This window comes from Ursus arctos, unplaced genomic scaffold, assembly GCF_023065955.2.
Source record: "Ursus arctos isolate Adak ecotype North America unplaced genomic scaffold, UrsArc2.0 scaffold_22, whole genome shotgun sequence".
Taxonomy (NCBI): Eukaryota; Metazoa; Chordata; class Mammalia; order Carnivora; family Ursidae; genus Ursus; species Ursus arctos.
This window is the reverse complement of record NW_026622897.1, coordinates 62,371,754-62,394,476: the sequence shown is the minus strand read 5'-3', so window position 1 is coordinate 62,394,476 and position 22,723 is coordinate 62,371,754. Positions and strand designations below refer to the sequence as shown.

The window sequence follows — 22,723 nt, the reverse complement described above, 5'->3', positions numbered from 1 at the left end:
TAAAGGAGCTTTTCCTCTATGTTTTCCTCTAGTAGTTTTATAGTTTGGGTTCTTATGTTCATGTATTTAATCCATTTTGAGTTATTTTTTATGAGTGATGTGAAATAGGGGATCAATTTCAGTCTTTTGCATATGAGTATCCAGTTTTCCCAGTACCATTTATTGAAGAGATTATCTTTTCCCCATTAAATATTCCTGGCTCAAATATTCATTGACCTTATATGTATGTGTTTATTTCTATGATCTCATTTCTTTTACATTGATTTGTGTGTTTGTTTTTATGACAGTACCATACTGTTTTTATTACTCTAGCTTTGTAATACAATTTTAAATCAAGAATTGTGATGTTTCCAGCTTTGTTGTTTCTTAGAATTCCTTTGGTTATTTGGGGTCTTTTATGGTTTCATATAAATTTTAGGATTTTTTTTCTGTTTCTGTGAAAAATGTCATTAGAATTTTGATAGAAATTGTATTGAATCCACAGATGGTTTTAACAATATTAATTCTTCTGATTCATGAACACAGGATATCGTTCCATTTACTTGTGTCTTCTTTAGTTTCTTTCATCAAAGTCTTGTGGGTTTTAAAATGCAGATCTTTCATCTCCTTGGTTAAACTTATACCTAAGTTTTTAAAAAATTTCTTATTTAAATTCAGTTTGTTAACATATAGTGTATTATTAGTTTCAGGGGTAGAATGTAGTGATTCATCAGTTGCGTATAACACCCAGGGCTCATTACATCAGGTGCCCTCCTTAATGCCCATCACCCAGTTACCCCATCCCCCCACTCACCTCCCCTACAGTAACCCTCAGTTTGTTTCCTGTGATTAAGAGTCTCTTATGATTTCCCTCCCTCTCTGTTTTCATCTTATTTTTCCTTCCCTTCCCCTATGTTCTTCTGTTTTGTTTCTTAAATTCCACATGAGTGAAATCATATGGTATTTGTCTTTCTCTGACTGACTTATTCTGCTTAGCATAATACCCTCTAGTTCTATCCACGTCATTGCAAATGGCAAGAATTCATTCTTTTTGATGGCTGAGTAATATTCCATTGTATGTAATTACCACATCTTCTTTATTCATTCATGTGTTGATGGACATCTGGGCTCTTTTCCATATTTCGGCTATTGTGGACATTGATGCTATAAACATTGGGATGCATGTGCCATTTGACTCACTATTTTTGTATCCTTTCAGTAAATACCTAGTAGTGCAATTGCTGGGTCATAGGGTAGTTGTATTTTTAACTTTTTTGAGGAACATCCACACTGTTTTTCAGAGTAGCTGCACCAGTTCACATTCCCACCAGCAGGTAAGAGGGTTTCCCTTTTTCTACATCCTCACCAACATCTGTGGTTTCCTGAGTTGCTAATTTTAGCCATTCTGACTGGTGTGAGGTAGTAGTATCACATTGTGGTTTTGATTTTATTTCCCTGATGCCAAGTGATGTTGAGCATTTTTTCGTGTGTTTGTTAGACATTTGTCCCTAAGTTTTTAATTATTTTTGATGCTGTTATAAATGGGATTGTTTTGTTTCCTTTTCAGATAGTTTTTTGTTAGTATATAGAAATGCAACTGATTTTTGTATGTTGACTTCATATTCTGCAACTTACTGCATTAGTTTATTAGTTGTAATAGCTCTTTGGTAGAGTCTTTAGGATTTTCTCTATGTAAGATGATACCATCTACAGAGACATTTTTACTTCTTCCTTATGTGAATGCTTTTTATTTTTTCTTCTTGCCTAATTGCTCTAACTAGGATTTCTAGTACTATCTTGAATTGAATGGTAAGAGTGGACACCCTTGTCTTATTCCTGATCTTACCAGGAAAGCGTTCACCCTTTTACCATTGAGTAAGATGTTAGCTGTGGACTCGCCATATATAGCATTTACTATGTTGAGGTAGATTCCTTCTATGCCCAATTCGTTGAGAATTTTTATTATGAAAGGATGTTGAATTTTGTCAAACGCTTTTTCTGCTTCTATTGAGATGACCATGTGATTTTTAAATCTTTCATTCTGCTAATGTGGTATATCACATTGATTGATTGGTGTATGTTGAACTGTCCTTACATCCCAGATATAAATCCTGCTTGATGATTGTGTATGATCCTTTAAATGTGATGCTGAATTCAGTTTGCAGGTATTTTATTGAGAATTTTTACATCTATTCATCAGGGATATTAGCCTATAGTTTTCTTTTCATATAGTGTCCTTATCTGGCTTTGTTATTAGGGTAATGCTGGCCTTGTAAAATTAGCTTGGGAGTGTCCCCTCCTCTTCAGTTTTTTTGGAAATATGAGAAGCATTAGTATTAATTCTTCTTTAAATGTTTGGTAAAATTTACCAGTGAAACCATCTAGTCCTCAACTTTTCCTAGTTGGGAAGTTTTGATTACTGTTTCAATCTCCTTACTCATTATTGGTCTGCTCAAAATTTTTATTTCCTCATAATACAGTCTTGGTATGAACTTTTTTTATATGCATACTTTCTTTTTGCTTACTTAAATTAACTTTAGTTAGTTTTCATTAACTATTATTAGATTAATATTTCTGTGTTGATTATCTGTAATACTAAATATAGATGCTTTTTTAAAAATGATAAAAATAGCCAGAATTTTTTCTTCAGTTTATCGTATACATATTATACATAAATTTTTACATAAACATCCTCAAAATGTTGAATGTAGCTGTAACTTTCAATTCAGAAAGTTACTTTTATTTTTGAATATTTTAATGGAAAAATTTTGGTATTCTCTTTTATCTTTCCCTGGAAAAGCTTCTGTCTATAGCACTGTATAATTACGCCTGAAATGACATTAACTTTTATAAGAATATAAAAAATAATTTATGTTCCTGAAATAGAAAGATGGAAAGATGCCAGAGGAAATAGTGAAGGCTTAGGGGGTAGAAAATATTTTTATACTAACACCTTTATGAGGAATGTGTTGATTGGTTAATTTATGAATCGTATGGTTAATGCGTCAATTGTAGGATGGTTTTTGTCTTTTTACGGTAAGTGCTTGAAATCTAGTGCCTTGGATCATGTTTCTGTTTTCACTCATTTTTTTCAGCTTGTTCATATAATATTCTTACTTGTTTTAGTCTTATTCTCAATTGTAATGGGAAAAAATTAAGTAGTCATTTTCTTTCTCAATATATGTAGTTAAATAGTTGGAGAATTTGAGCATACAAGAGTTTAGACCTTTAGTATGAATGGCATTTGTGCTCTAAGTGGAAAAAGAGGAAATGAGAAATTTAATGTTTCACTATACCTATATCTATGATTAATCATTTTTTGACAGTTTGAATATCAACTATTTTCTGTGGGGATTTGAAACAAATTAAATCTTCTCACTAATCTGTTCCGGGACACTTTTCTGAAGGAACTGCTTACCATGTGTACTCTACTCTGGAGGCCTAATGATCTCTAGGGAAAGCTGTTCCAGTTTAATTTTTTTGTAATAAATAGCACAAAGAATGCCGTTCCTATAATGCCCACCTGCAGGAGCCTTTTTTTTTTTTTGATCAAATGTTTAGAAAGCCAATACCATATGCCAGGTCTGTGCTAGTCACTAGTGATATAAAGATGAAAAAAATCACAGCCCTTATGTAGATATACTTTTCACCTAGTAGAGAAACATACATATTTAAAAATTATATTACAGTATATAGTTAATACAATACTAGACATACCAAGAGCTAAGAGAGATACCAAGAGACACCTTACTAGCTAGAAAAGAGGACAAAGGGCATTACAAGCAAGGAAGAACATAAGCACTGGTATAGAGTATAAAAGGTCTTCATAAAATAGTAAGAGGTTTGATGAAGCTTAGGTATAGGATTGTAGGAAGCAGACTGTGATCAGGAAATTCATCGCTTTTCTTTTAAAAATTAAAGATTAAGTATTTATGCTAGCTTTGTAAAGGAAGCCATTTTTAAAATACCAAAGACTGACTGACAGTGACCAATCGAGTGCTTATTGACTAGTATACTACCCTTGCTGGAATTACACGTAAATAAATCATGTGGTTGCTACATGATATAGTTTGAGGACAGTGCTGAAGAATCTTGGTTCAAAGCTATCTTCTCCCTTTTCCTTTCCTGGTGCTTAAATGCTATTATGAAATAGTTATCTCTATCTTTGTACTGAGTTACCTTTTAATGAATGCAAATGCTTTAAGGCAAGATAGCCATTAAGAGTTGTCCTTCATGGGGCACCTGGGTGTCTCAGTCTGGGTTTAGTGTCTGCCTTCGGCTTAGGTCATGGTCTCAGGGTCCTGGGATCTAGCTGGCTTCAGGCTCCCTGCTCAGTGGAGAGTCTGCTTCTCCCTCTCCTTTTTGCCCCTCTCACCACCTGTCCTCTCCTCTGTCTCTCTCTCTCTCAAATGAAAAAATAAAATCTTCAAAAAAAAAAAAAAGAAGAAGAAGAAGAAGGTTGTCCTTTTTTCTCACAAAATTCTCTTGTCCAAAATTTCATTTTGCTGTCAGCACTTAGGGATTAATATTCTTACAAAATATGACTACATTATTGAAGTATGCAATTTACAAATGATGGCAGGATAATTACCCTCTTTTCTGTGCTCTGTAGCAATTTGTACGTGTCTCAGTTCTGTTGTGTTTAATTATTTACTTGCCAAGCTGCCATCTCCACTAACTGTGAGCTCTTATGAGCCTGCCTCCCCTTTCTTTATATCCATCCCTAGAGTTTAGCAATTTCTTATATATCTCAGCAGCTTGGTAAAGGCTTAACAGTTGAGAAAAGAGGAGAATAAAGGAAGAAGTTTTAATTTAAAAAGTTATTTCTGCCAAGGTAATTCCATTTTGTTTGATCCTTGCTTTAACTTTTCAGTTACTTAATATATTATCCTTCCCCTTTGTTTCCTATTCTATTCCCAAGACCCCTTTTGCTTCCTGCTTAAATGTAGATATTAAAGAGATTTAAAAACCTGGTCTATCAGAACAGGCACAGACTAGGAATCTGGGCCATTTGGGATTGGAGTAATCTGATGTAATTGCCCCAGACTCAGATCAATTACAGGGTTAAGCAAGAAAAGAAATGTGTTGTGCCTTTTTACACAGTTTTGGTTGAGTTGGGCCATTTATGGATTGTTACTTGGGATAAACACAATTTTAGATTTGAGTTTTTTTGTGGTCATATATACTTGTTAATTGACTTCTTATATTTAAAGATTACCACATTACCTATTTATAGGTCCATAAAGTATTTTAATTTATGTCACACTCAAGGGAATAAGCCTATGTTCATAACCACTAAAATATACATGGTTGCCCAATTCAGTTACCTTTTTAAACTATTTTTTACTTAGAAGGTTTCCATTTCTAATATATTTGGAATGATATACTGAATTTGTAACATATTAAACATTGCTTCTCAGTGATAGTTATAAAACTAAACTATATACACCTATATAAAGCTTTAGTTAATTTGTGAAGGTAGAGATATTGTTTTTTTTTTATTTCTATAATAAAGAAACATGGTAGATACTTGACAAATACTGATCAAATAAAGGAGAACTCTCCTTTTCCTTACCTTGGGTTAAGTCTTGACCATTATTATATCGTTTTCTCTGTTGTGGATTTATGTAAAAGAACTATAATAAATTGTTTAAGCTTTCCTAACATAAATCCTGTCTTGAAACCATGGCCTTCAGCTCCTCAGCTTGCCCATTTGAACACTGAGACACAGTGTTGTATCCGTGCAACATACCATTATTATTCAGAGAAGGGGACAATTCTGGATTAAAGTTTTTGGTGTTGTTTTTTCAAAACAGGAAATAAATACATTTGTTAATGTGTGATGCTATGATTTCTAGAACTTTAACCCCTAAAAAAAAAGTTAAGATCAGGAAGTAATTTTTCAGAATGTTTTACTATTTGAATAATCAACAGGATGTGTGCAGACCATTGTAGTGAAATCAGTAATAATTATCACTGGAATGTTTGTTTGTCTTCTCTGCTGTTATTGTGCAGCTTTAGATGGACATTGACTACCAAAGACTAAGAAACAATTCAGGGTTATGTAGAAAACTGATTTTGACTTGTAGTTCAGAGAAGTAGAATTTCTCAATAACTGCATAGCTATAAACACAGCAAGAAACATTGCTAGTTAGGGATAAAAACATTAATTTCTTAAAATATTTGAAATTGTTAATTATCTGAAACTCAAGAAAGCATGTGATATTTACGAATACAAAATTTAAGTAATCTTCAGTTAGGCATGGGTCAATTGTTTGTGTGTATATGCTGTATTATTTTCTGGATAATGGAAAACTTCTCCTTTGAGCACTAGAATATTGTCCCTAACTCATTTCTCTCTCTCTTTCTTTTTTCTTTTCTTTTCTTTTCTTTTCTTTTCTTTTCTTTTCTTTCTTTTTTTCTTTCTTCTTTCTTTCTTTCTTTCTTTCTTTCTTTCTTTCTTTCTGAAGATTTTATTTATTCATTTGACACAGAGAGAGACAGCTAGCGAGAAAGGGAACACAAGCAGGGGGAGTGGGAGAGGAAGAAGCAGGCTCCCAGCGGAGGAGCCTGATGTGGGGCTCGATTCCAGGACCCTGGGATCATGCCTGGGGCCAAAGGCAGACGCTTAACGCCTGAGCCACCCAGGTGCCCCTGTTCCTAACTCATTTCTAATATAAATCCTAACTTAAATCCTGTCTTAGTAAGTATAGTATAATATTTCCCCCTTGGTATCATAAACTGATTGTTCTGACTGATGTAAGTGGATAGAGTCCCTTAAAACTACATGCCTGCCTTCTTTACTATTTATCTAATACTAAATGATGCTAACTATGAGTTTTATCTTCTGACGGATTATCAGAATGGATTCGTTTTTTGTGGGGGATTGCACAGGGTTCAGATAGGAGCAGAGAGGAAAAAGTTCTTCCCCAGAGTCTTTAGGAAAGAAAGCCTGGATTCCTTTTCATGGTATTCAAATTCTTCTTGAACATTCCCTTGATAGAACTACTTACAGGTTTCTCAGTGCTTTTTCCTCCTCGGTCCTCTGTTTCTTTGCACATGGTTTTCTGTCAGCTTTGAAAGCCTTTCTGCTCTTGTCTCCCTCACTAACTTCTGCTTATTCTTCAAAATCTAACTCAAGGGTCAGTTCCTTTGGCAGGCCCAGTGTAAATCACAGGGGCCTTTACAAGATGAGAGAGGGAGACAGGAGAGTGAGTGTCAGAATGCTGCATTCTGACACCACATACATGAGAAACACTAGACTGGTTTTTGTCAGCTTTGAAGATGGAAGGGGGCCATGAGCCGAGGAATGTGGGCAGTTGCTACAAGCTGGAAAACCCCAAAATAGGACTTCGGTCCTACTGAGCTTTAAGATAATATGTTTGTGGTTTCTTAAGCAAATACTCACTTTAATCATAATTCTAAATTACTTATTTTCACATTTATGTAGATGTTTCTATAAACCAAGAAAAACCGAGCTAATAAATATTGTACATTTTTTAATGGTTAACATGTTTTGAAGAGTTTTTATTAAAAAGTGATCAGGAGCTGGTTGAAATTCTTCCCATAAAGTATCTATTACTATTTTTATTCATAACAAATTCAGATCTAAGCTTCCAGAAAAACTATATTGCCCAATATCATAATAGGGATGACTGAGTACTTGATATCCTCCCTCTTAAGTACTGGCTTAACCTAAAGTGATTATTTTAAGAAACAGCCTCCCCCTACCCATCCTCACACCCTATTATAATTACAACACAGACACTAATATTTTTGCAAAGCATTCATTTGATCATGAAATGTAGACAGTCAGAGATAGGTAGATGCAATAGTAGCAAAGAAAAGATATCAAAACCTTTTCACTTTTATTTAAGGTTTTGACAATGAGAACTTCATAAAATGTCTTGAAATTCTATTTGCTATACAATAAACATCTGCTAAGTAGGAGACATATGCCATATTATAACAACCATTTTAATGTGTAATATAATTCTGAATTCTTTTTTTTTAATTAACATGTAATGTATTATTTGTTTTAGGGGTTCAAGACCATGATTCTTGACTGTAAAAACACTTGGCTAAAATATGAAACATCTTTGCAGTAAAACTTACAATGTAGCTTAAGTAAGATTTCAGAAGTGTCTCCTGGATAAAATGGGAATGTTTCCTTTCACCAGATAAACTCTGAATAGTTAAGGTGCCATAAACTAGACAAAGCTAGGAAGGAATATCTTGTACTAGAAAAGAACAGCATGTAATAGGGACTTCCTCCATGTCAAAGTGACAACTACTTAATGACAATGACTTATGATACATTTTAAAAAATAGCATATAAAAGATGATACATTTGTGTTGTTTTAAGCCATCAAGTTTGTGGTAACTTGTTATAGCAACCTGGGAAACTAATGCAGCCCAGAGTTTTTTTACGGAATTTTTTTTAAAATACTTTGACTCAGAAGAAGTAGCTAAATTTGTGCAGAAAATCTCCAAGTATACATTATTCACATCCCCCCAATAATAATACTTTATATAATTATAGTACATTATAACAACCAGAAAATTAATTGAACCTGGTCGAACCAGGGCACAATACTATTAATTCAGGGAAGAAGTAACACTTCTCTGAGTAGACCTTTTTATATAGATTTGACTTCTGGAAATATGTGTAGGTCTTACATACTCAGAAAATATACTAAATGAGTCATGATGGGAAGAAGCAAAAAAAAAAAATATTAAAACTGAAAGCAAACAGAAGCAGACTCCACTGTCTTTCAGATGAAAAACCTAACCACACTGAAGAGGAAAAACTACTCAAAATAACTTATGTACACAGTATTTGACTAACCTTAGTTTTGGACAGGTTTGAGGAAAGAATTTCAAACAAATTGTGAGCTCATTTTTAGTTGGTGTGGTGTTTTGAGTTAGAATGGCTGAAGAAATTTTGTAACTATTTTACATGTAGTATAATATTTAGCAGATGAATAAATATGTGTATATTACTAGTATCCAGGATTCTTACTGGAAGAAGGGACACACAAATATGTATTAGAGTCAGTGGGAGAAGCTGTAGGAATAGAAAGTAACAGTGTGAAGATGTGCCTGGGTGGCTCAGTCGGTTAAGTGGCTGATTCTTGATTTCAGCTCAGGTCATGATCTCAGGGTTGTGAGATCAAGCCCTGCATCAGGCTCTGTGCTGAGCATAGAGCCTGCTTAAAACTCTCTCTCTCTCCCTCTGCCCTTTGCCTTCAGGTGTAAAATATAGTGACTCAACACTTCCACAGAACATCCGGTGTACTCCTTAATCCCCATCACCTATTTCACCCATCCCTTCACCCATCTCCCCCCTGGTAACCATCAGTTTGTTCTCTGTAGTTAAGAGTGTTTTTTTGGTTTGCTTCCCTCTCTCTTTCCCCCCCCCCTTTGTTCATTTGTTTTGTTCTTAAATTCCACACATGAGTGAAGTAATACAGTAGTTGTCTTTCTCTGACTGACTTATTTTGCTTCACATAATACTCTCTAGCTCCATCTATGTCAATATGGATGGAAAGATTTCATTCTTTTTGATGGCTGAGTAATATTCCATCGTGTGTGTGTGTGTGTGTGTGTGTGAGAGAGAGAGAGAGAGAGAGAGAGAGAGAGAGAGACACCACCTCTTATTGATCCATTCATCAGTCAATGGACATTTGGGCTCTTTCCATATTTTGGCTATTGTTGATAATGCTGCTATAAACATCAGGGTGTGTGTATCCCTTTAAATCAGTATTTTTGTATCCTTTGTGTAAATACCTAGTAGTGCAATCGCTGAATCGTAGGGTAGTTCTATTTTTAACTTTTTGAGGAACTTCCATACTCTTTTCCAGAGTGACTGCACCAGTTTGCATTCCCACCAGCAGTGCAAGATGTTTCCCCTTTCTCTGTATCCTCACCAACATCTGTTATTTCCTGTGTTAATTTTAGCAATTCTGACTGGTGTGAGGTGATATCTCATTGTAGGTTTAATTACTGTTTCCCTGATGATGAGTGGTGTTGAGCATCTTTTCGTGTGTCTGTTAGCTATCTGGATGTCTTTTTTTTTGAAAAATGTCTATTCATGTCTTCTGCCCATTTCGTAACTGGGTTATCCATTTTCTGGGTGTTCAGTTTGATAAGTTCTTTGTACATTTTGGATACTAACCCTTTATCAGAGATGTCATTTGCAAATATCTTCTCCTATTCTGTAGATTGCCTTTTAGTTTTGTTGATTGTTTCCTTATCTGTGCAGAAACTTTTTATCTTGATGAAGTCCCCATAGTTCATTTTTGCTTTTGTTTCCCTTGTCTCCAGAGACGTATCTAGTAAGAAGTTGCTATGACCAATGTCAAATAGGTTACTGCCTATGTTCTGTCTAGGATTTTGATGGTTTCCTGTCTCACAGTTAGAACTTTCATCCATTTTGAATTTATTTTTGTGTATGTTGTAAGAAAGTGGTCCAGTTTCGATCTTCTACATGAGGCTATCCAGTCTTCCCAACACCATTTGTTGCAGAGACTATCTTTTTTCCATTGGATATTCTTTTGAAGAATATTCTGTCAAAGATTAGTTGACCGTATAGTTGTGGGTCCATTTCTGGGTTTTCTGTTCTGTTCTATTGCTCTGTGTATCTGTTTTCATGCCAGAACCATTCTGTGTTTATGACTACAGCTTTTTAATACAGCTTGACATCCAAAATTGTGATGCCTCCAGGTTTGCTTTTCTTCTTCAAGCTTGATTTGGCTAATTAGGGTCATTTGTGGCTCAATACACATTTTAGGATTGTTTATTCTAGCTCTGTGAAAAATGTTGGTATTTTGATAGGGATTGCATTAAATGTGTAGATTGCTTTTGGTAGCATAGGCATTTTAGCAATATTTGTTCCTCCAATCCATAAGCATGGAATGTCTTTCCATTTCTTTGTGTCCTCTTCAATTTATTTCATCACTGTTCTATAGTTTTCAGAGTACAGATCTTTTACCTCTTTGGTTAGGTTTGTTCCTAGGTATTTTGTTGTTTTTGGTGCAGTTGTAAATGGGATTGATTCCTTAATTTCTCTTTCTGCTGCTTCATTTTTGGTGTATAGAAATGTAACAGATTTCTGTATGTTGATTTTGTATTCTGTGACTTTGCTGAATTTGTGTATCAGTTCTAGCAATTCTTTTTTTTTTGGTGGAGTCTTTCACGTTTTTTACTTAGAGTATCTTGTCATCTGCAAATAGCAGAAGTTTGACTTCATCCCCGCCAATTTGCATGCCTTTTATTTCTTTTTGTTGTCTGAATAATGTGGCTAGGACTTGCAGTACCATGTTAAATAACATGGTGAGAGTGGACATCCCTGTCTTGTTCCTGACTGTAGAGGAAAAGCTCTCAGGTTTTCACCATTGAGGATGGTATTAGCTGTGGATCTTTGGTATAGGGCCTTTATGATGTTGAGGTATGTTCCCTCTTATCCCTACTTTGTTGAGGGTTTTTATCAAAAATGGATTCTGTATTTTGTCAAATGCTTTTCTGTATTGAGAGAGTCATATGGTTCTTATCGTTTGTTTTATTAATGTGGTGTACCACATTGATTGATTTGTAAATATTGAACCACCATCGCAGCCCAGGAGTAAATCCCACTTGCTTGTAGAGAAGAATTGTTTTAATGTACTGTTGGATTTGATTTACGAGCATCTTGTTGAAGATTTTTAAAGCCATGTTCATCAGGCATATTGGCCTGTAATTCTCCTTTTTAGTGGGGTCTTCAGCTCAGGTCATGATCTCAGGGTCATGGGATTAAGCCCAGCCTCAGGCTCTGCACAAGTCTGCTTGTTCCTCTCCCTCCCCCTCTGCCTCTCCGCTCCTCCTTCTCTTCTTCTCTACCTCTCGCCCTGCTCTTGCATGTGTGTGCTTGTGTGCTCGCTCTCTCTCTCAAATAATTAAATAAGTAAAATCGAAAAAAAATTCATCAGCATGTTAAAAGATTCATATACCATAGTCAAGTGAGATTTATTCCTGGGATACAGTGACGGTTCAACCTAAGCAAATCAATAAGTTGTTCTCTTTAACATGGTTAATTCATGGTGGGTGAATTGTACCTCAGTATAAAAAATGTAAGGTTGTAATAATATTTCATATTGAATGAGACTAAAGAAACGCAACAACTAAACGGAGTATCTGATCCTAGAACAAATCCTGACTGTAGGGAAAAATTTCTAAAGAACAATATTGTGGTCAAAGCAATTGTGAGAAAGAACAAAGATGAAGGTATCATGCTTTCTGATTTCAAACTGTACTACAAAGTAATCAAAACAGTATGGTACTGGCACAGAAACGTATAGATCAATGGAATAGACTAGAGTCCAGAAATAAACCCATCCTTATTTGGTTAATTAATCTATAAAAAAGGAGACAAGAATATACAATGGGGAAAAGACAGTCTTTTCAATAAATGATGTTGGGAAAAGTGGATGACTTCATGCAAAGAAATGAAACTGGACCACTTTCTTATACCACATAGAAGAATAAACCCAGGTGGATTAAAGACTTAAATGTAAAACTGGAAACCATAGAACTCCTAGAAGAAAAATTAGGCAGTAAGCTCTTTCACTTAGGTCTTAGCTGTATTTTTTTGGATTCCATGAATTAACAAAACAGGAAACAACAAATGTTGGTGAGAATATGGAGAAAGGGGAACCTTCTTACACTGTTGGTGGGAATGCAAGCTGGTGCAGCCACTATGGAAAACAGTATGGAGGTTCCTCAAAAAGTAGAAAATAGAACAATCTTATGACCCAGCAATTGCACTACTAGGTATTTACCCCAAATATACAGATGTAGTGAAAAGAAGGGGCATGTGCACCCCAAGTTATAGCAGAAACGTCCACAATAGCCAAATTGTGGAAGGAGCCGAGATGCCCTTCAACAGACAAATGGATAAAGAAGATGTGGTCCATATACACAATGGAATATTACTCAGCCATCAGAAAGGATGAATACCCACCATTTGCATCAACATGGATGGAACTGGAGGGTATTATGCTAAGTGAAATAAGTCAAGCAGAGAAATGAAATTATCATATGGTTTCACTTACATGTGGAACATAAGGAACAATACAGGACATTAGGAGAAGGAAGGGGAAAATGAAGGAGGGAAAATCAGAGAGGGAAACGAACTATGAGAGACTGTGGACTCCAGGAAACAAACTGAGGGTTTCAGAAGGAAGGGGGGTGGAGGGATGTGCTAGCCCGGTGATGGGTATTAAGGAGGGCATGTTTGCATGGAGCACTGGATGTTATATGCAAATAATGAATCATGGAATGGTACATCAAAAACTGATGATGTACTGTGTGGTGACTAACATATCATAATAATAAATGAAAAAGGAAAAGGAAAAAGAAAAGAAAAGATGGAAAAAGACAAACCAGGAAAATTTCAACAACAAAGTTGTCCTGGTTATATTAACATCAGACAAATGGACTTTAAGGGGAAAAAAGTTATTTGAACATTGCCAACATCTAAAACAGGAATTTAAGTACAGTCCATGGAGATGAAGTTGAAAAGAAGGTAATAATGTATTTCCAAACAACTAATATGTTCAGTGAGTGTTACATTGATTTGAAGAATAAAGACAAACAAAATTAAAGTTTGGGAAAACAAATACTCCTAGGTTATTTGGAATTTATAGTTTGACCAAATAGTTTTCTTTAGAGATTTCAAAAATACTGACTTTTTCGTTCCATGTCATTCTTTGTTGGCAACACACATAAAATGAAATGCATTTGGTAAGCTTTTGTTCTTGTGTTTTCAGGAATTCAAAATGTCCTCAGCCTCTTTTGTGCAGTTCTCACAGAAAATAAGGTTCTCTTCCATTCTGCAAGTTTCCAGAGACTTAGTGATGCTTGCAGAGCCCTGGAATCTTTAATGTTTCCTCTTAAATATAGGTGAGGTTTTTAACTTGGTACTTTAATTTGTTCCCAAATTCTGCATTGCTTATTAATGATTGGTTGAAATGTCATAGCACAATAGTTTTGAACCACAAGGGCGTATTTTACAGTTAGGCAGTACACATGATTCTGATGGAAAGCTAACTTAGAATTTGGAAATTTTCCAAGTTGTTCATTACTGAGTGTTGATTAATTTAGTGAAAGAATAATTGGAATCGTATTGTCAGCAACATTTAATTCTTTTTGAATATACTTAGTGACAAAAGTCTTAAGTTAGTTTTATCTGATTATTTGATACTGAAGAGTTATTAATTTTTAGGGGTTATAATGGTATTATGGTTATATTAAAAAAAGATCCCTTACCTTTTTTAGATACCTACTAAAGTATTTTTGTATAAATGATACGATGTCTGGGATTTGCTCCAAATAATATAGTAAGAAAGAGAACAAAAATAAGTAGAAACATCTTTGAGACCTTGCATTGGTAATTGTCAAATCTGCATTGGATACAGAAGGCTTCATTTTCCTTTTTGCTCTCTATTTTCTGGGGGGGGCGGGGGGGTTGGTGTTATAAAATTTTCCATAGTAAAAAGTAAAAACCAAAACTTCTAAACAGTGATGCCCTGATAGTGTTATGAATAAAATATTTTCTAATATACTGTTTTATCAATTTGATAATCATAACATTTTGGAAACTTAAGTTCATACAGGCTAGAAAAAAATTTATACTGTTTCCAGATTTTATTTATTTTATTTTATTTTATTTTATTTTTTTAAAGATTTTATTTATTTATTCGACAGAGATAGAGACAGCCAGCGAGAGAGGGAACACAAGCAGGGGGAGTAGGAGAGGAAGAAGCAGGCTCATAGCGGAAGAGCCTGATGTGGGGCTCAATCCCATAACGCCGGGATCACGCCCTGAGCCGAAGGCAGACGCTTAACCGCTCTGCCACCCAGGCGCCCCTGTTTCCAGATTTTATTTAAAAAAAAATTTTTTTTTTTTACCTATGTGCCTTTTTTTTTTTTTTTTTAAGATTTTATTTATTTATTTGACAGAGAGAGACAGCCAGCGAGAGAGGGAACACAAGCAGGGGGAGTGGGAGAGGAAGAAGCAGGCTCATAGCGGAGGAGCCTGATGTGGGGCTCGATCCCACAACGCCGGGATCACGCCCTGAGCTGAAGGCAGACGCTTAACCGCTGTGCCACCCAGGCGCCCTGCTATGTGCCTTTCTTAACCCCTAGATAAGAGAGCATTCTAGGCCTTAATTTTTGTGCTTTGCCATTCTGAGTGAATTCAAACATCAAGTATAGAAAATGGAATTTGATGTTTTGTTTAGACAAATCATCATCAGTATTGAGGGAGAGAGCCCATCAGGGAGTCATTATTACCTCCTAATGTCAGATTTTTATGTAAGGAAAAATGCTTTCAAGCAAGATTGACAAACCTAAAGAGACTGCTTGCCTCAGAGGGATAAGGAATAAGGAAGCTGCCCTGGGTTCCATTTACTTTATATCTTGTTATATCTGATCATCTCTTTCTCATGAAGATTTTTTTTAATCTTCCTTTTTAAAAATTATTATTAACAGCCATGAGAATATTATTGATAATAGATGTAGGTATTCTGAAATTCATACCACATAAAAATGAAAGAAAATATGTTCATATTATGGAAAAACAAATATATCTCACATATGCTTTTATTATTTCCAGTTACCCTTATATCCCCATTCTCCCGGCTCAGCTGCTGGAAGTTCTAAGTTCCCCAACGCCTTTCATTATTGGAGTACATTCTATCTTTAAAACTGATATCCATGAACTTGTAAGTATTCATCTTTAAATTGCCAGTATTGAGGCCAAAACCTCATCATATGTCTTTGAGTCCTATAACATTTCAGCTAATTACTATTTTCAGATCTGTTGTATTCCCAATAGGAAAGACTGGCTGGAAGATAAGGCATCATTGAAAAATATAAATATATTAGTTTTTTCTTATAGTAAGTATGGAAGATATACAAAATGAATTTATTAATAGTTTTAAATGCCTCTCTTTTGGCATATTAATTTTATCCTTCATTCTCCGTCCTGTGTATGAGAAAGGAAGATAAAGTAATCCATTTATTAGTATTCTATTTATACTTTCATTACGATCGCTGTAATATATTCATATTTTGAAATGAGGCCTGTGTTAATCCTGAATGGCTGGTAGCTAAAAAGCAAAAAGCATTTGTAAAAGAGGGTTTTAGTGGAATATGAACCCTTTAGTATGAACTCCACCAAATTATCCTGTTCTTAATGCCATATGAGTAGAAATACCAAAGAAGAAAAGGCATGCTCTATATTTAAGCCAGTTCTGAATAATGTGTTTACTTCTCTATACTGAACTTAAGAGGGACTGTCAAAAAAAAATGTGCTTCAGAGAAGGACATCCAGGATTGTCAAGACTTTAGAAACTATATCCTGTGAGGCCCTTAAGGAAATTTTCTCAGGTAATAACATGATACTGCTTGATAGCTAAAGGTAAAAACGGAAGTGACTGTTGTAGGAAGGTTCATTTTTTTGTAGCTCTGAAAAGCTGAAATAGAATCAGTGGATGTAGTGGATATAGAAACGAATTTCTCCTCAATAGAAGAGCTTTCGACTATCAGCGCTGCCCAACGATGAAGAATGGGTTGCCTTATGTAAGGAATGTACCCTCAAGTACTGTAAGTGGAGTGCAATGAACAAATCCCATGACACTTTTCAGGGAGTTTAAGAAAAGTTCTTTACTGAAAGGCTGGGCTATATGACATCTTTGATCCACAGATCTTCAGATTTTGTAATTCTACTTTTGTTTTAGCTTTAAATGCCAACAGAATTAGCTCTGTTGGTATTTATACATAATTATAATTGTAATCAGATCATAGGTGTCATTAAAACTGACAAAAGATAATTCAACATTGTAATTATAAACATGACCCTCATTCATATATTATTTTCCTACCTTTATATGTTGATATCTAGTTCTTTTTTAACTTTGATACCACCATATAAAATATGCATAAATCAATAAACATACTTAGTAAAACCTATTTGGTACTAATTAGAAACATACTCATCTGGTTGACAGCTAATTTTTTCCCACTAAATATAAAGTTTCAGGAGGTAGGACAAGCCAAATGTTTCCAAAAATAAGTTTCTTAATTTTTAATGAATAAATGAGAATGATTTTAAACCTATTATCAACATAATAACTTCAGCAGTCCTGGCTAGTTTCTCTATTACATTTTTATGTAAGTTATGTTTAAGTAGACTGTTGTAAAATGCTAAAAATCCGTTTCTTTCTTAAGCACCAAAACAGTACCATTTTGATGTATACCAGTTGCTTTGTTTGTTAACTCTTGTAGTGCGTACTGTATTATTTACGACATGGCTAAACTACTATAACAAAGCATCCAAAACACAGTGGTTCAAACGAAACGGAATTTTATTCAGCCATCCGTAGTGGTGCCATTAGAGCAGACCAGCTGACTCCGTTACACACTCGTGGTCCAGGCTTCTTTCCTTCTTGTTTCTCCACCAGAATTGCCTCAGGTATTGGCATCATCTGAATGTTCAAGGTTGGGTTGTTGCTATTCATAGTTTCAGCCTTAGGAAGGAGAGCATAGGAGAGCCTCACGTCCCCTCTATTTTGAATAACTGAAAGTATACACATCACTTCTCAAATTCCATTGGCAGAACCTTAGTCACATGCCACACCTGATTTCAAAGGAAGCTAGGAAATACATGGTAGCTGGGAAGTCATGAACCCAGCGTTCTATTGCTATGAACAGTCAAGAGTCTTTTCCACACCTGGTTCTTTTCGTTTTGAATTAATGAAGGTCAAATTGATTAGGAATAAGTACATTTTATTAATTATTGATTAATTTTTATCTCCTTTAGCTAGATGTAATCATAGCAGATTTGGATGGAGGCACTATTAAAATTCCTGAATGTATTCACCTCTCTTCCCTCCCGGAACCACTTCTGCATCAGACTCAAGCAGCTCTTTCTTTGGTATGACATTTTTAACAGTAATTTTCTTTTGATTTAAATATAAACTCAGGTAATTGGAATTAGATACCATTGGCAGTATAATTACTTTAAAAAAAGTTATATGTTCTTAAAACATGAATATATTTTCACAGAATATTTAGAATAGAATAGAAAGAATAGAATATTTAGAATAGGATTCTCTACTACACATTATCTGAAGACTATACTTTAAATTCTGACTATTTATTTGTTCTACATTCACTTTCACTCGGCATATTTATTTAGTAGTTAATATATACTGAATACTGTGTTAGGTATTGGAAACATACCAACACACCTGTGAAAATAAGACCAGACTCTGCCTCAAAATCCCTGGTTTCCCTAACATCCCTTAGAGTACCTGTAAGTACTGTATAGCACCTTATAGTACCATCTGTGTAGTATCTGCTCCTTTCCCTCAACCTCCTTGTTGACGTCTCATTCCTTTTTGCTACCTGCAAATAGTGTGATATTGTCTTGCCAATGTTTTCAAGTTACTACAGAAAACTGTAACTTACTGATAGATTAAATATCCAGCATTCTTTGGAGTAAAGTTTTAAGTCTTGTAGCTTGGGTGTTTTTCACTGACATATTTAATGTTTTTATAGTTATTTTATCTTAGTTTATTTTTTGTTTCTTACAATTTTTTTTTAAAGTAGGCTCAGTGCCAAGTGTGGAGCTTGAACTCATGATCTTGAGCTCAAGAGTCACGTGTTCTACCAACTGAGCCAGCCAGGTGCCCCTTACATTTGTTGGTTTTTAAAATCAGAGCATTTTATTTTACTGACAAAATTTTAGATGCCTATTTATTCATCATCAGAAAATTGAAACTTAGAAATTCTGCATTCCTTTTCAAGCCATACTAGAACTAAAGCCTTCATATTCTTTCTTTTCTTTTCTTTTTATGGGAGAGGAGGGGAAAAGGGAACGGAAGAGAAAGAATCTTAAGCAGCCTCCAGCATGGAGCCTGACACGCGGCTCAGTCTCACAGTCTCGAGATCGTGACATGAGCTGAAATCAAGAGTTGGACGCTTAACTGACTGAGCCACCTACAGACCCCAGCCTTCATATGGTTGAATAATATTCCAGGCTGAGCTGTTTAAAATAATTTTCTCCTTATGGGTGCCTGGCTGGCTCAATTGGAAGAGCACTGATTCTTGATCTTGATCATGTGTTCAAGCCTCGCGTTGGGTGTAGAGATTAATAAATAAACCTAAAAAAATTAATTAAAAAAATTTCCCCTTAAATAGTAACTTAAATAGGAACTTAGAAGTCTAGGATTACCAGGAGGGATTTTATTCTTAGAATATTTTCAAATTTGTATTAGTCCTTATATTGTTAATTGTGGTATCTATGGGATGTGAATATTTAGAGAAGACTGTATTTTCCTAACATAATCTAGAGTACAGGATGTGATAGAATGGAAAGAATACTAGTGCAGGACTCAGGAGAACTGAATTCCAGTCTTCATCTTGCCACTTGATACTATTGAGCAAATCACATTGTATCTCTAGGCCTCTGTTTCCTGGACTGTATCTATAGGATGAATGTTGAATGCATGGGAGGACTAAAGGACTGTTTACCAAAGTGAAGTATGGAGATGATTTTGGGTCACATGTGGAAACCTTTTTTATTTTAATAATTATGTATTTATCATAATAAAAATAACATAAAAACCTATGATTTCATAGATGATATCATCTAAGAAAATACTAGATTTAAATAGGTGAGTTGATTTAAAGACAATTTAAAGAAAAATATTAACTAAATAACTACATTGGTAGTATATGGATATAGTAGAAGCTGAGAAGGTAGTATTTGAGTGATTGAAAAAATGTTTACTGTTTCTAAAAATCATAAGTTTCTAAATCTTAATGTGATTACTTAATAATGATATTTATAATTATTCAGGGATTAAGTACCAAAATGAACAAAAATTAAAATTTTAGTTTTTAAGTCAGTGTCTCCTGGTAGAGATTCTGCTGCACACTAGTTAGTATCCCTTCACCTGCAACACCCATGCCACCAAATTTGATGAGTTTGGTAAAACTGAGTATACTTGTTTTTGTAGACGTCAAGTACAAGACTGTGTGGTACAGTGTAGTGGTGTAAGTAAGAGATGAGAACATATGTATTATCAAACTAGAACCAAAAAGAAATCGTATTTGATGAACCGAGCGGGAGCTTTGACACACAATTATAGGAGCCTCATTTGGTTAGTAAATAATTGTGATCAAAGGGCAACACAGTACTTGAGCTGTGTAATAGCCATGGATGATTTTTTAGACATGAATTATGCTGTATTATTATATCGTAGTAATGATTGGGTGATTGAGTTATAAAAATTTTAATATTTTAGTGTCAATTTTAAGTATTGTTATGAAGCCATGTAAGTAAGGGTTAGTGTATAGCAAAGGCCCCTTTAAAATTATGCCCAGTGCGTTACTTAGAGTTGAGCTTTGTGGCCAATCAGGAGCCTTACGGAACTGGATATACCCCTGATAAGTTATTTAAGCATTCTTAAGCATTTCCTTATCCAGGGGTTGGCCAGAGTATTTTCATCTATTATAAGTATACTTCCCAAACCTGAGTATTTGAAAATGATTCTGCAAGGACAAAAGCTACTTAGGAAATTTCATCCTTTCCTCTGTGCTAAGTCTTGCACAGATCTTCGTTACCTACCTGCTCCCCAGCCTGCTCTTCTTCAAAGCCTAACTCAATTGTTACCTTTTTTTTTTTTTAGTTTTCCTAGGTTGACTTAATTATATTGGATGTTTTGGATATTATTCTTTGTATATTTATAGTACTTGCACATTGTTTTGTACCTTTGCCCTCTAGACTGTGAGGCTCATAGCTTATTCAGTTGGTCCTCAGTATTTCAGTTAATTCATTAATAAATGTTTAATTACACTAATAAACATAAAAACAAACGCTGGTTTAACATTTTCAACTATATAGACAAATCACTCTGCCCTAGACTGTTCCCTTCCCAGAGGTAACTAATATTTATAGTTTAGTGTATATTCTTTCAGAACTTTACATTTTCATTTATATGTTTTGTGTGTGTAGATAGATACACAGACCAAGAGAGAGATTTAAGTTTTGTTTTACTTTCAAATAAATGAAACCATACTTATGTGTGTTTTTCTAGAACATGTTTCTTCATTCAATATTTTATCTTGGAGATCTTTCCACAATAGTACATAGAGAGCCGCCTCAGCTAACTGCATTGTTTCCTGGAGGAAATAATATTGTTATTCATATCCTGATACTTTTTTATCTTAGTACTCCAATTAGGTTAAATAATAGGTTTTATTGGTATTAAGATTTTGTACATAACCAAACTTTTTTGCTTTAGATTCTACACCCAGATTTGGAAGTAGCAGATCATGCTTTTCCCCCTCCACGAACAGCTTTATCCCACTCAAAAATGCTGGTAAGAAGTTTAATATTTGAGTTTGATGTATTTAAATAGAGCTGTACTTTTATTTGTAGGGTTGTTGAAGAAGCTGAGTGTGGTGACAGTTGGTGAGAGTCAGATGTACAGCCTAGTGATAAGTGTATGGGTTAGAAATTAGAATTGTCACTGACTGATCTTGTGTCCTGCTCTTGGAGGAGCCACAGGGCTCATTGACTCGGGGGGCGGGGGACGGGGGCGGTAGAGCTAAGACTGTTTCCCTGAGGAGGAAAGAGTAAGTGTGGGTGATGGCCTGGGAAACTATGCTAAGTATCAAATTGAAAGGGCCAGGCAGGGATAAAAGGGGGAAGCTTACAAAAAGTGGAAACAGATATTGTTGACAACAAGAGAGTCCAGTTTGAGGGATAGATGAAAATAGTTCCAATTAAAAGCCATGTAAGTGGGGCACCTGGATGACTCAGTGGGTTAAGCATCTGCCTTTGGCTCAGGTCATGATCTCAGGGTGCTGGGATCGAGCCCCGCCTCAGGCTCCCTGCTCCACGGGGAGCCTGCTTCCCACTCTCCCTCTGCCTGCTGTGCCCACTGCCTGTGCTCTCTCTCTCTCTGTCAAATAAATAGATACAATCTTTAAAAAAAGAAAAAAGAAGCCATGTAAGTAAGAGTTAGTATATAATAAAGGCCCCTTTAAAGTTTTGCCCAAGCATTTCTTAGAGTTGATCTTTGTGGCCAATCAGGAGCCTTACAGAACTGGATACCTTTGCTAAGTTACTTCAGCATTCTTGAGCATTTCCTCACCCAGGGCTTGCCAGATAAATCTGTAAGTTTCCTTTCAGTTCTAAAACTATGATTTTATTAGAACCTGAATTATCAAAACCAATTTTTAAGTCATACCTTATTAATATAGGAATAGATTTTTATAAGTTGGATAAACTTTGGAAGAATTTCCTAAGCTTTTAAAATATAGTCTTTTGAGATTTTTTTCTTTTATATTTGTGACTATAATTCTTTTGACGGATGTAAACATCAAATGACTTGGGAAAGGTGTCCTTCTCTGACTTGGTGAAGGGGGAGACTCTGACTTTTTCTGAGAGGAAAATTGGATATACTAGAGGCAAGTTTTGTTTAGTTCACTTAAAAAAGAACTATTTAGCAGCCTACACTGTACAACAATGGGACAGGCTAGATGCCCACTTCTCAGGGCTGCCACAAGTAAGACTTACGTGTAGGAAGTGCAGACAGATTGATTAAATAATCTCTCAGGTTCTTTTCAACCTGTTGTCATTGTGATATTTCTTTTTTTTTTTTTTTTAAAAGAAATTCAGTTACCTAACTTG

At 35.1% G+C, this 22,723-nt stretch overlaps 1 protein-coding gene across 10 annotated transcripts in view; it reads left to right on the top strand.

The window, feature by feature from the left end:
- Positions 1–22,723, top strand: part of SBF2 (SET binding factor 2) — a 452,107-nt gene that overhangs the window by 229,259 nt on the left and 200,125 nt on the right. For 9 of the 10 annotated variants that reach the window (XM_057316868.1, XM_057316867.1, XM_026486069.4 and 6 more), the window contains 4 exons: positions 13,785–13,917; positions 15,632–15,740; positions 17,840–17,953; positions 21,330–21,407. In XM_057316868.1, the coding sequence (XP_057172851.1) occupies positions 13,785–13,917; positions 15,632–15,740; positions 17,840–17,953; positions 21,330–21,407 (434 nt within the window). Of the gene's footprint in view, positions 1–13,784; positions 13,918–15,631; positions 15,741–17,333; positions 17,492–17,839; positions 17,954–21,329; positions 21,408–22,723 lie in introns of those variants that run through there. The other variant, XM_057316872.1, reaches the window with a different exon arrangement.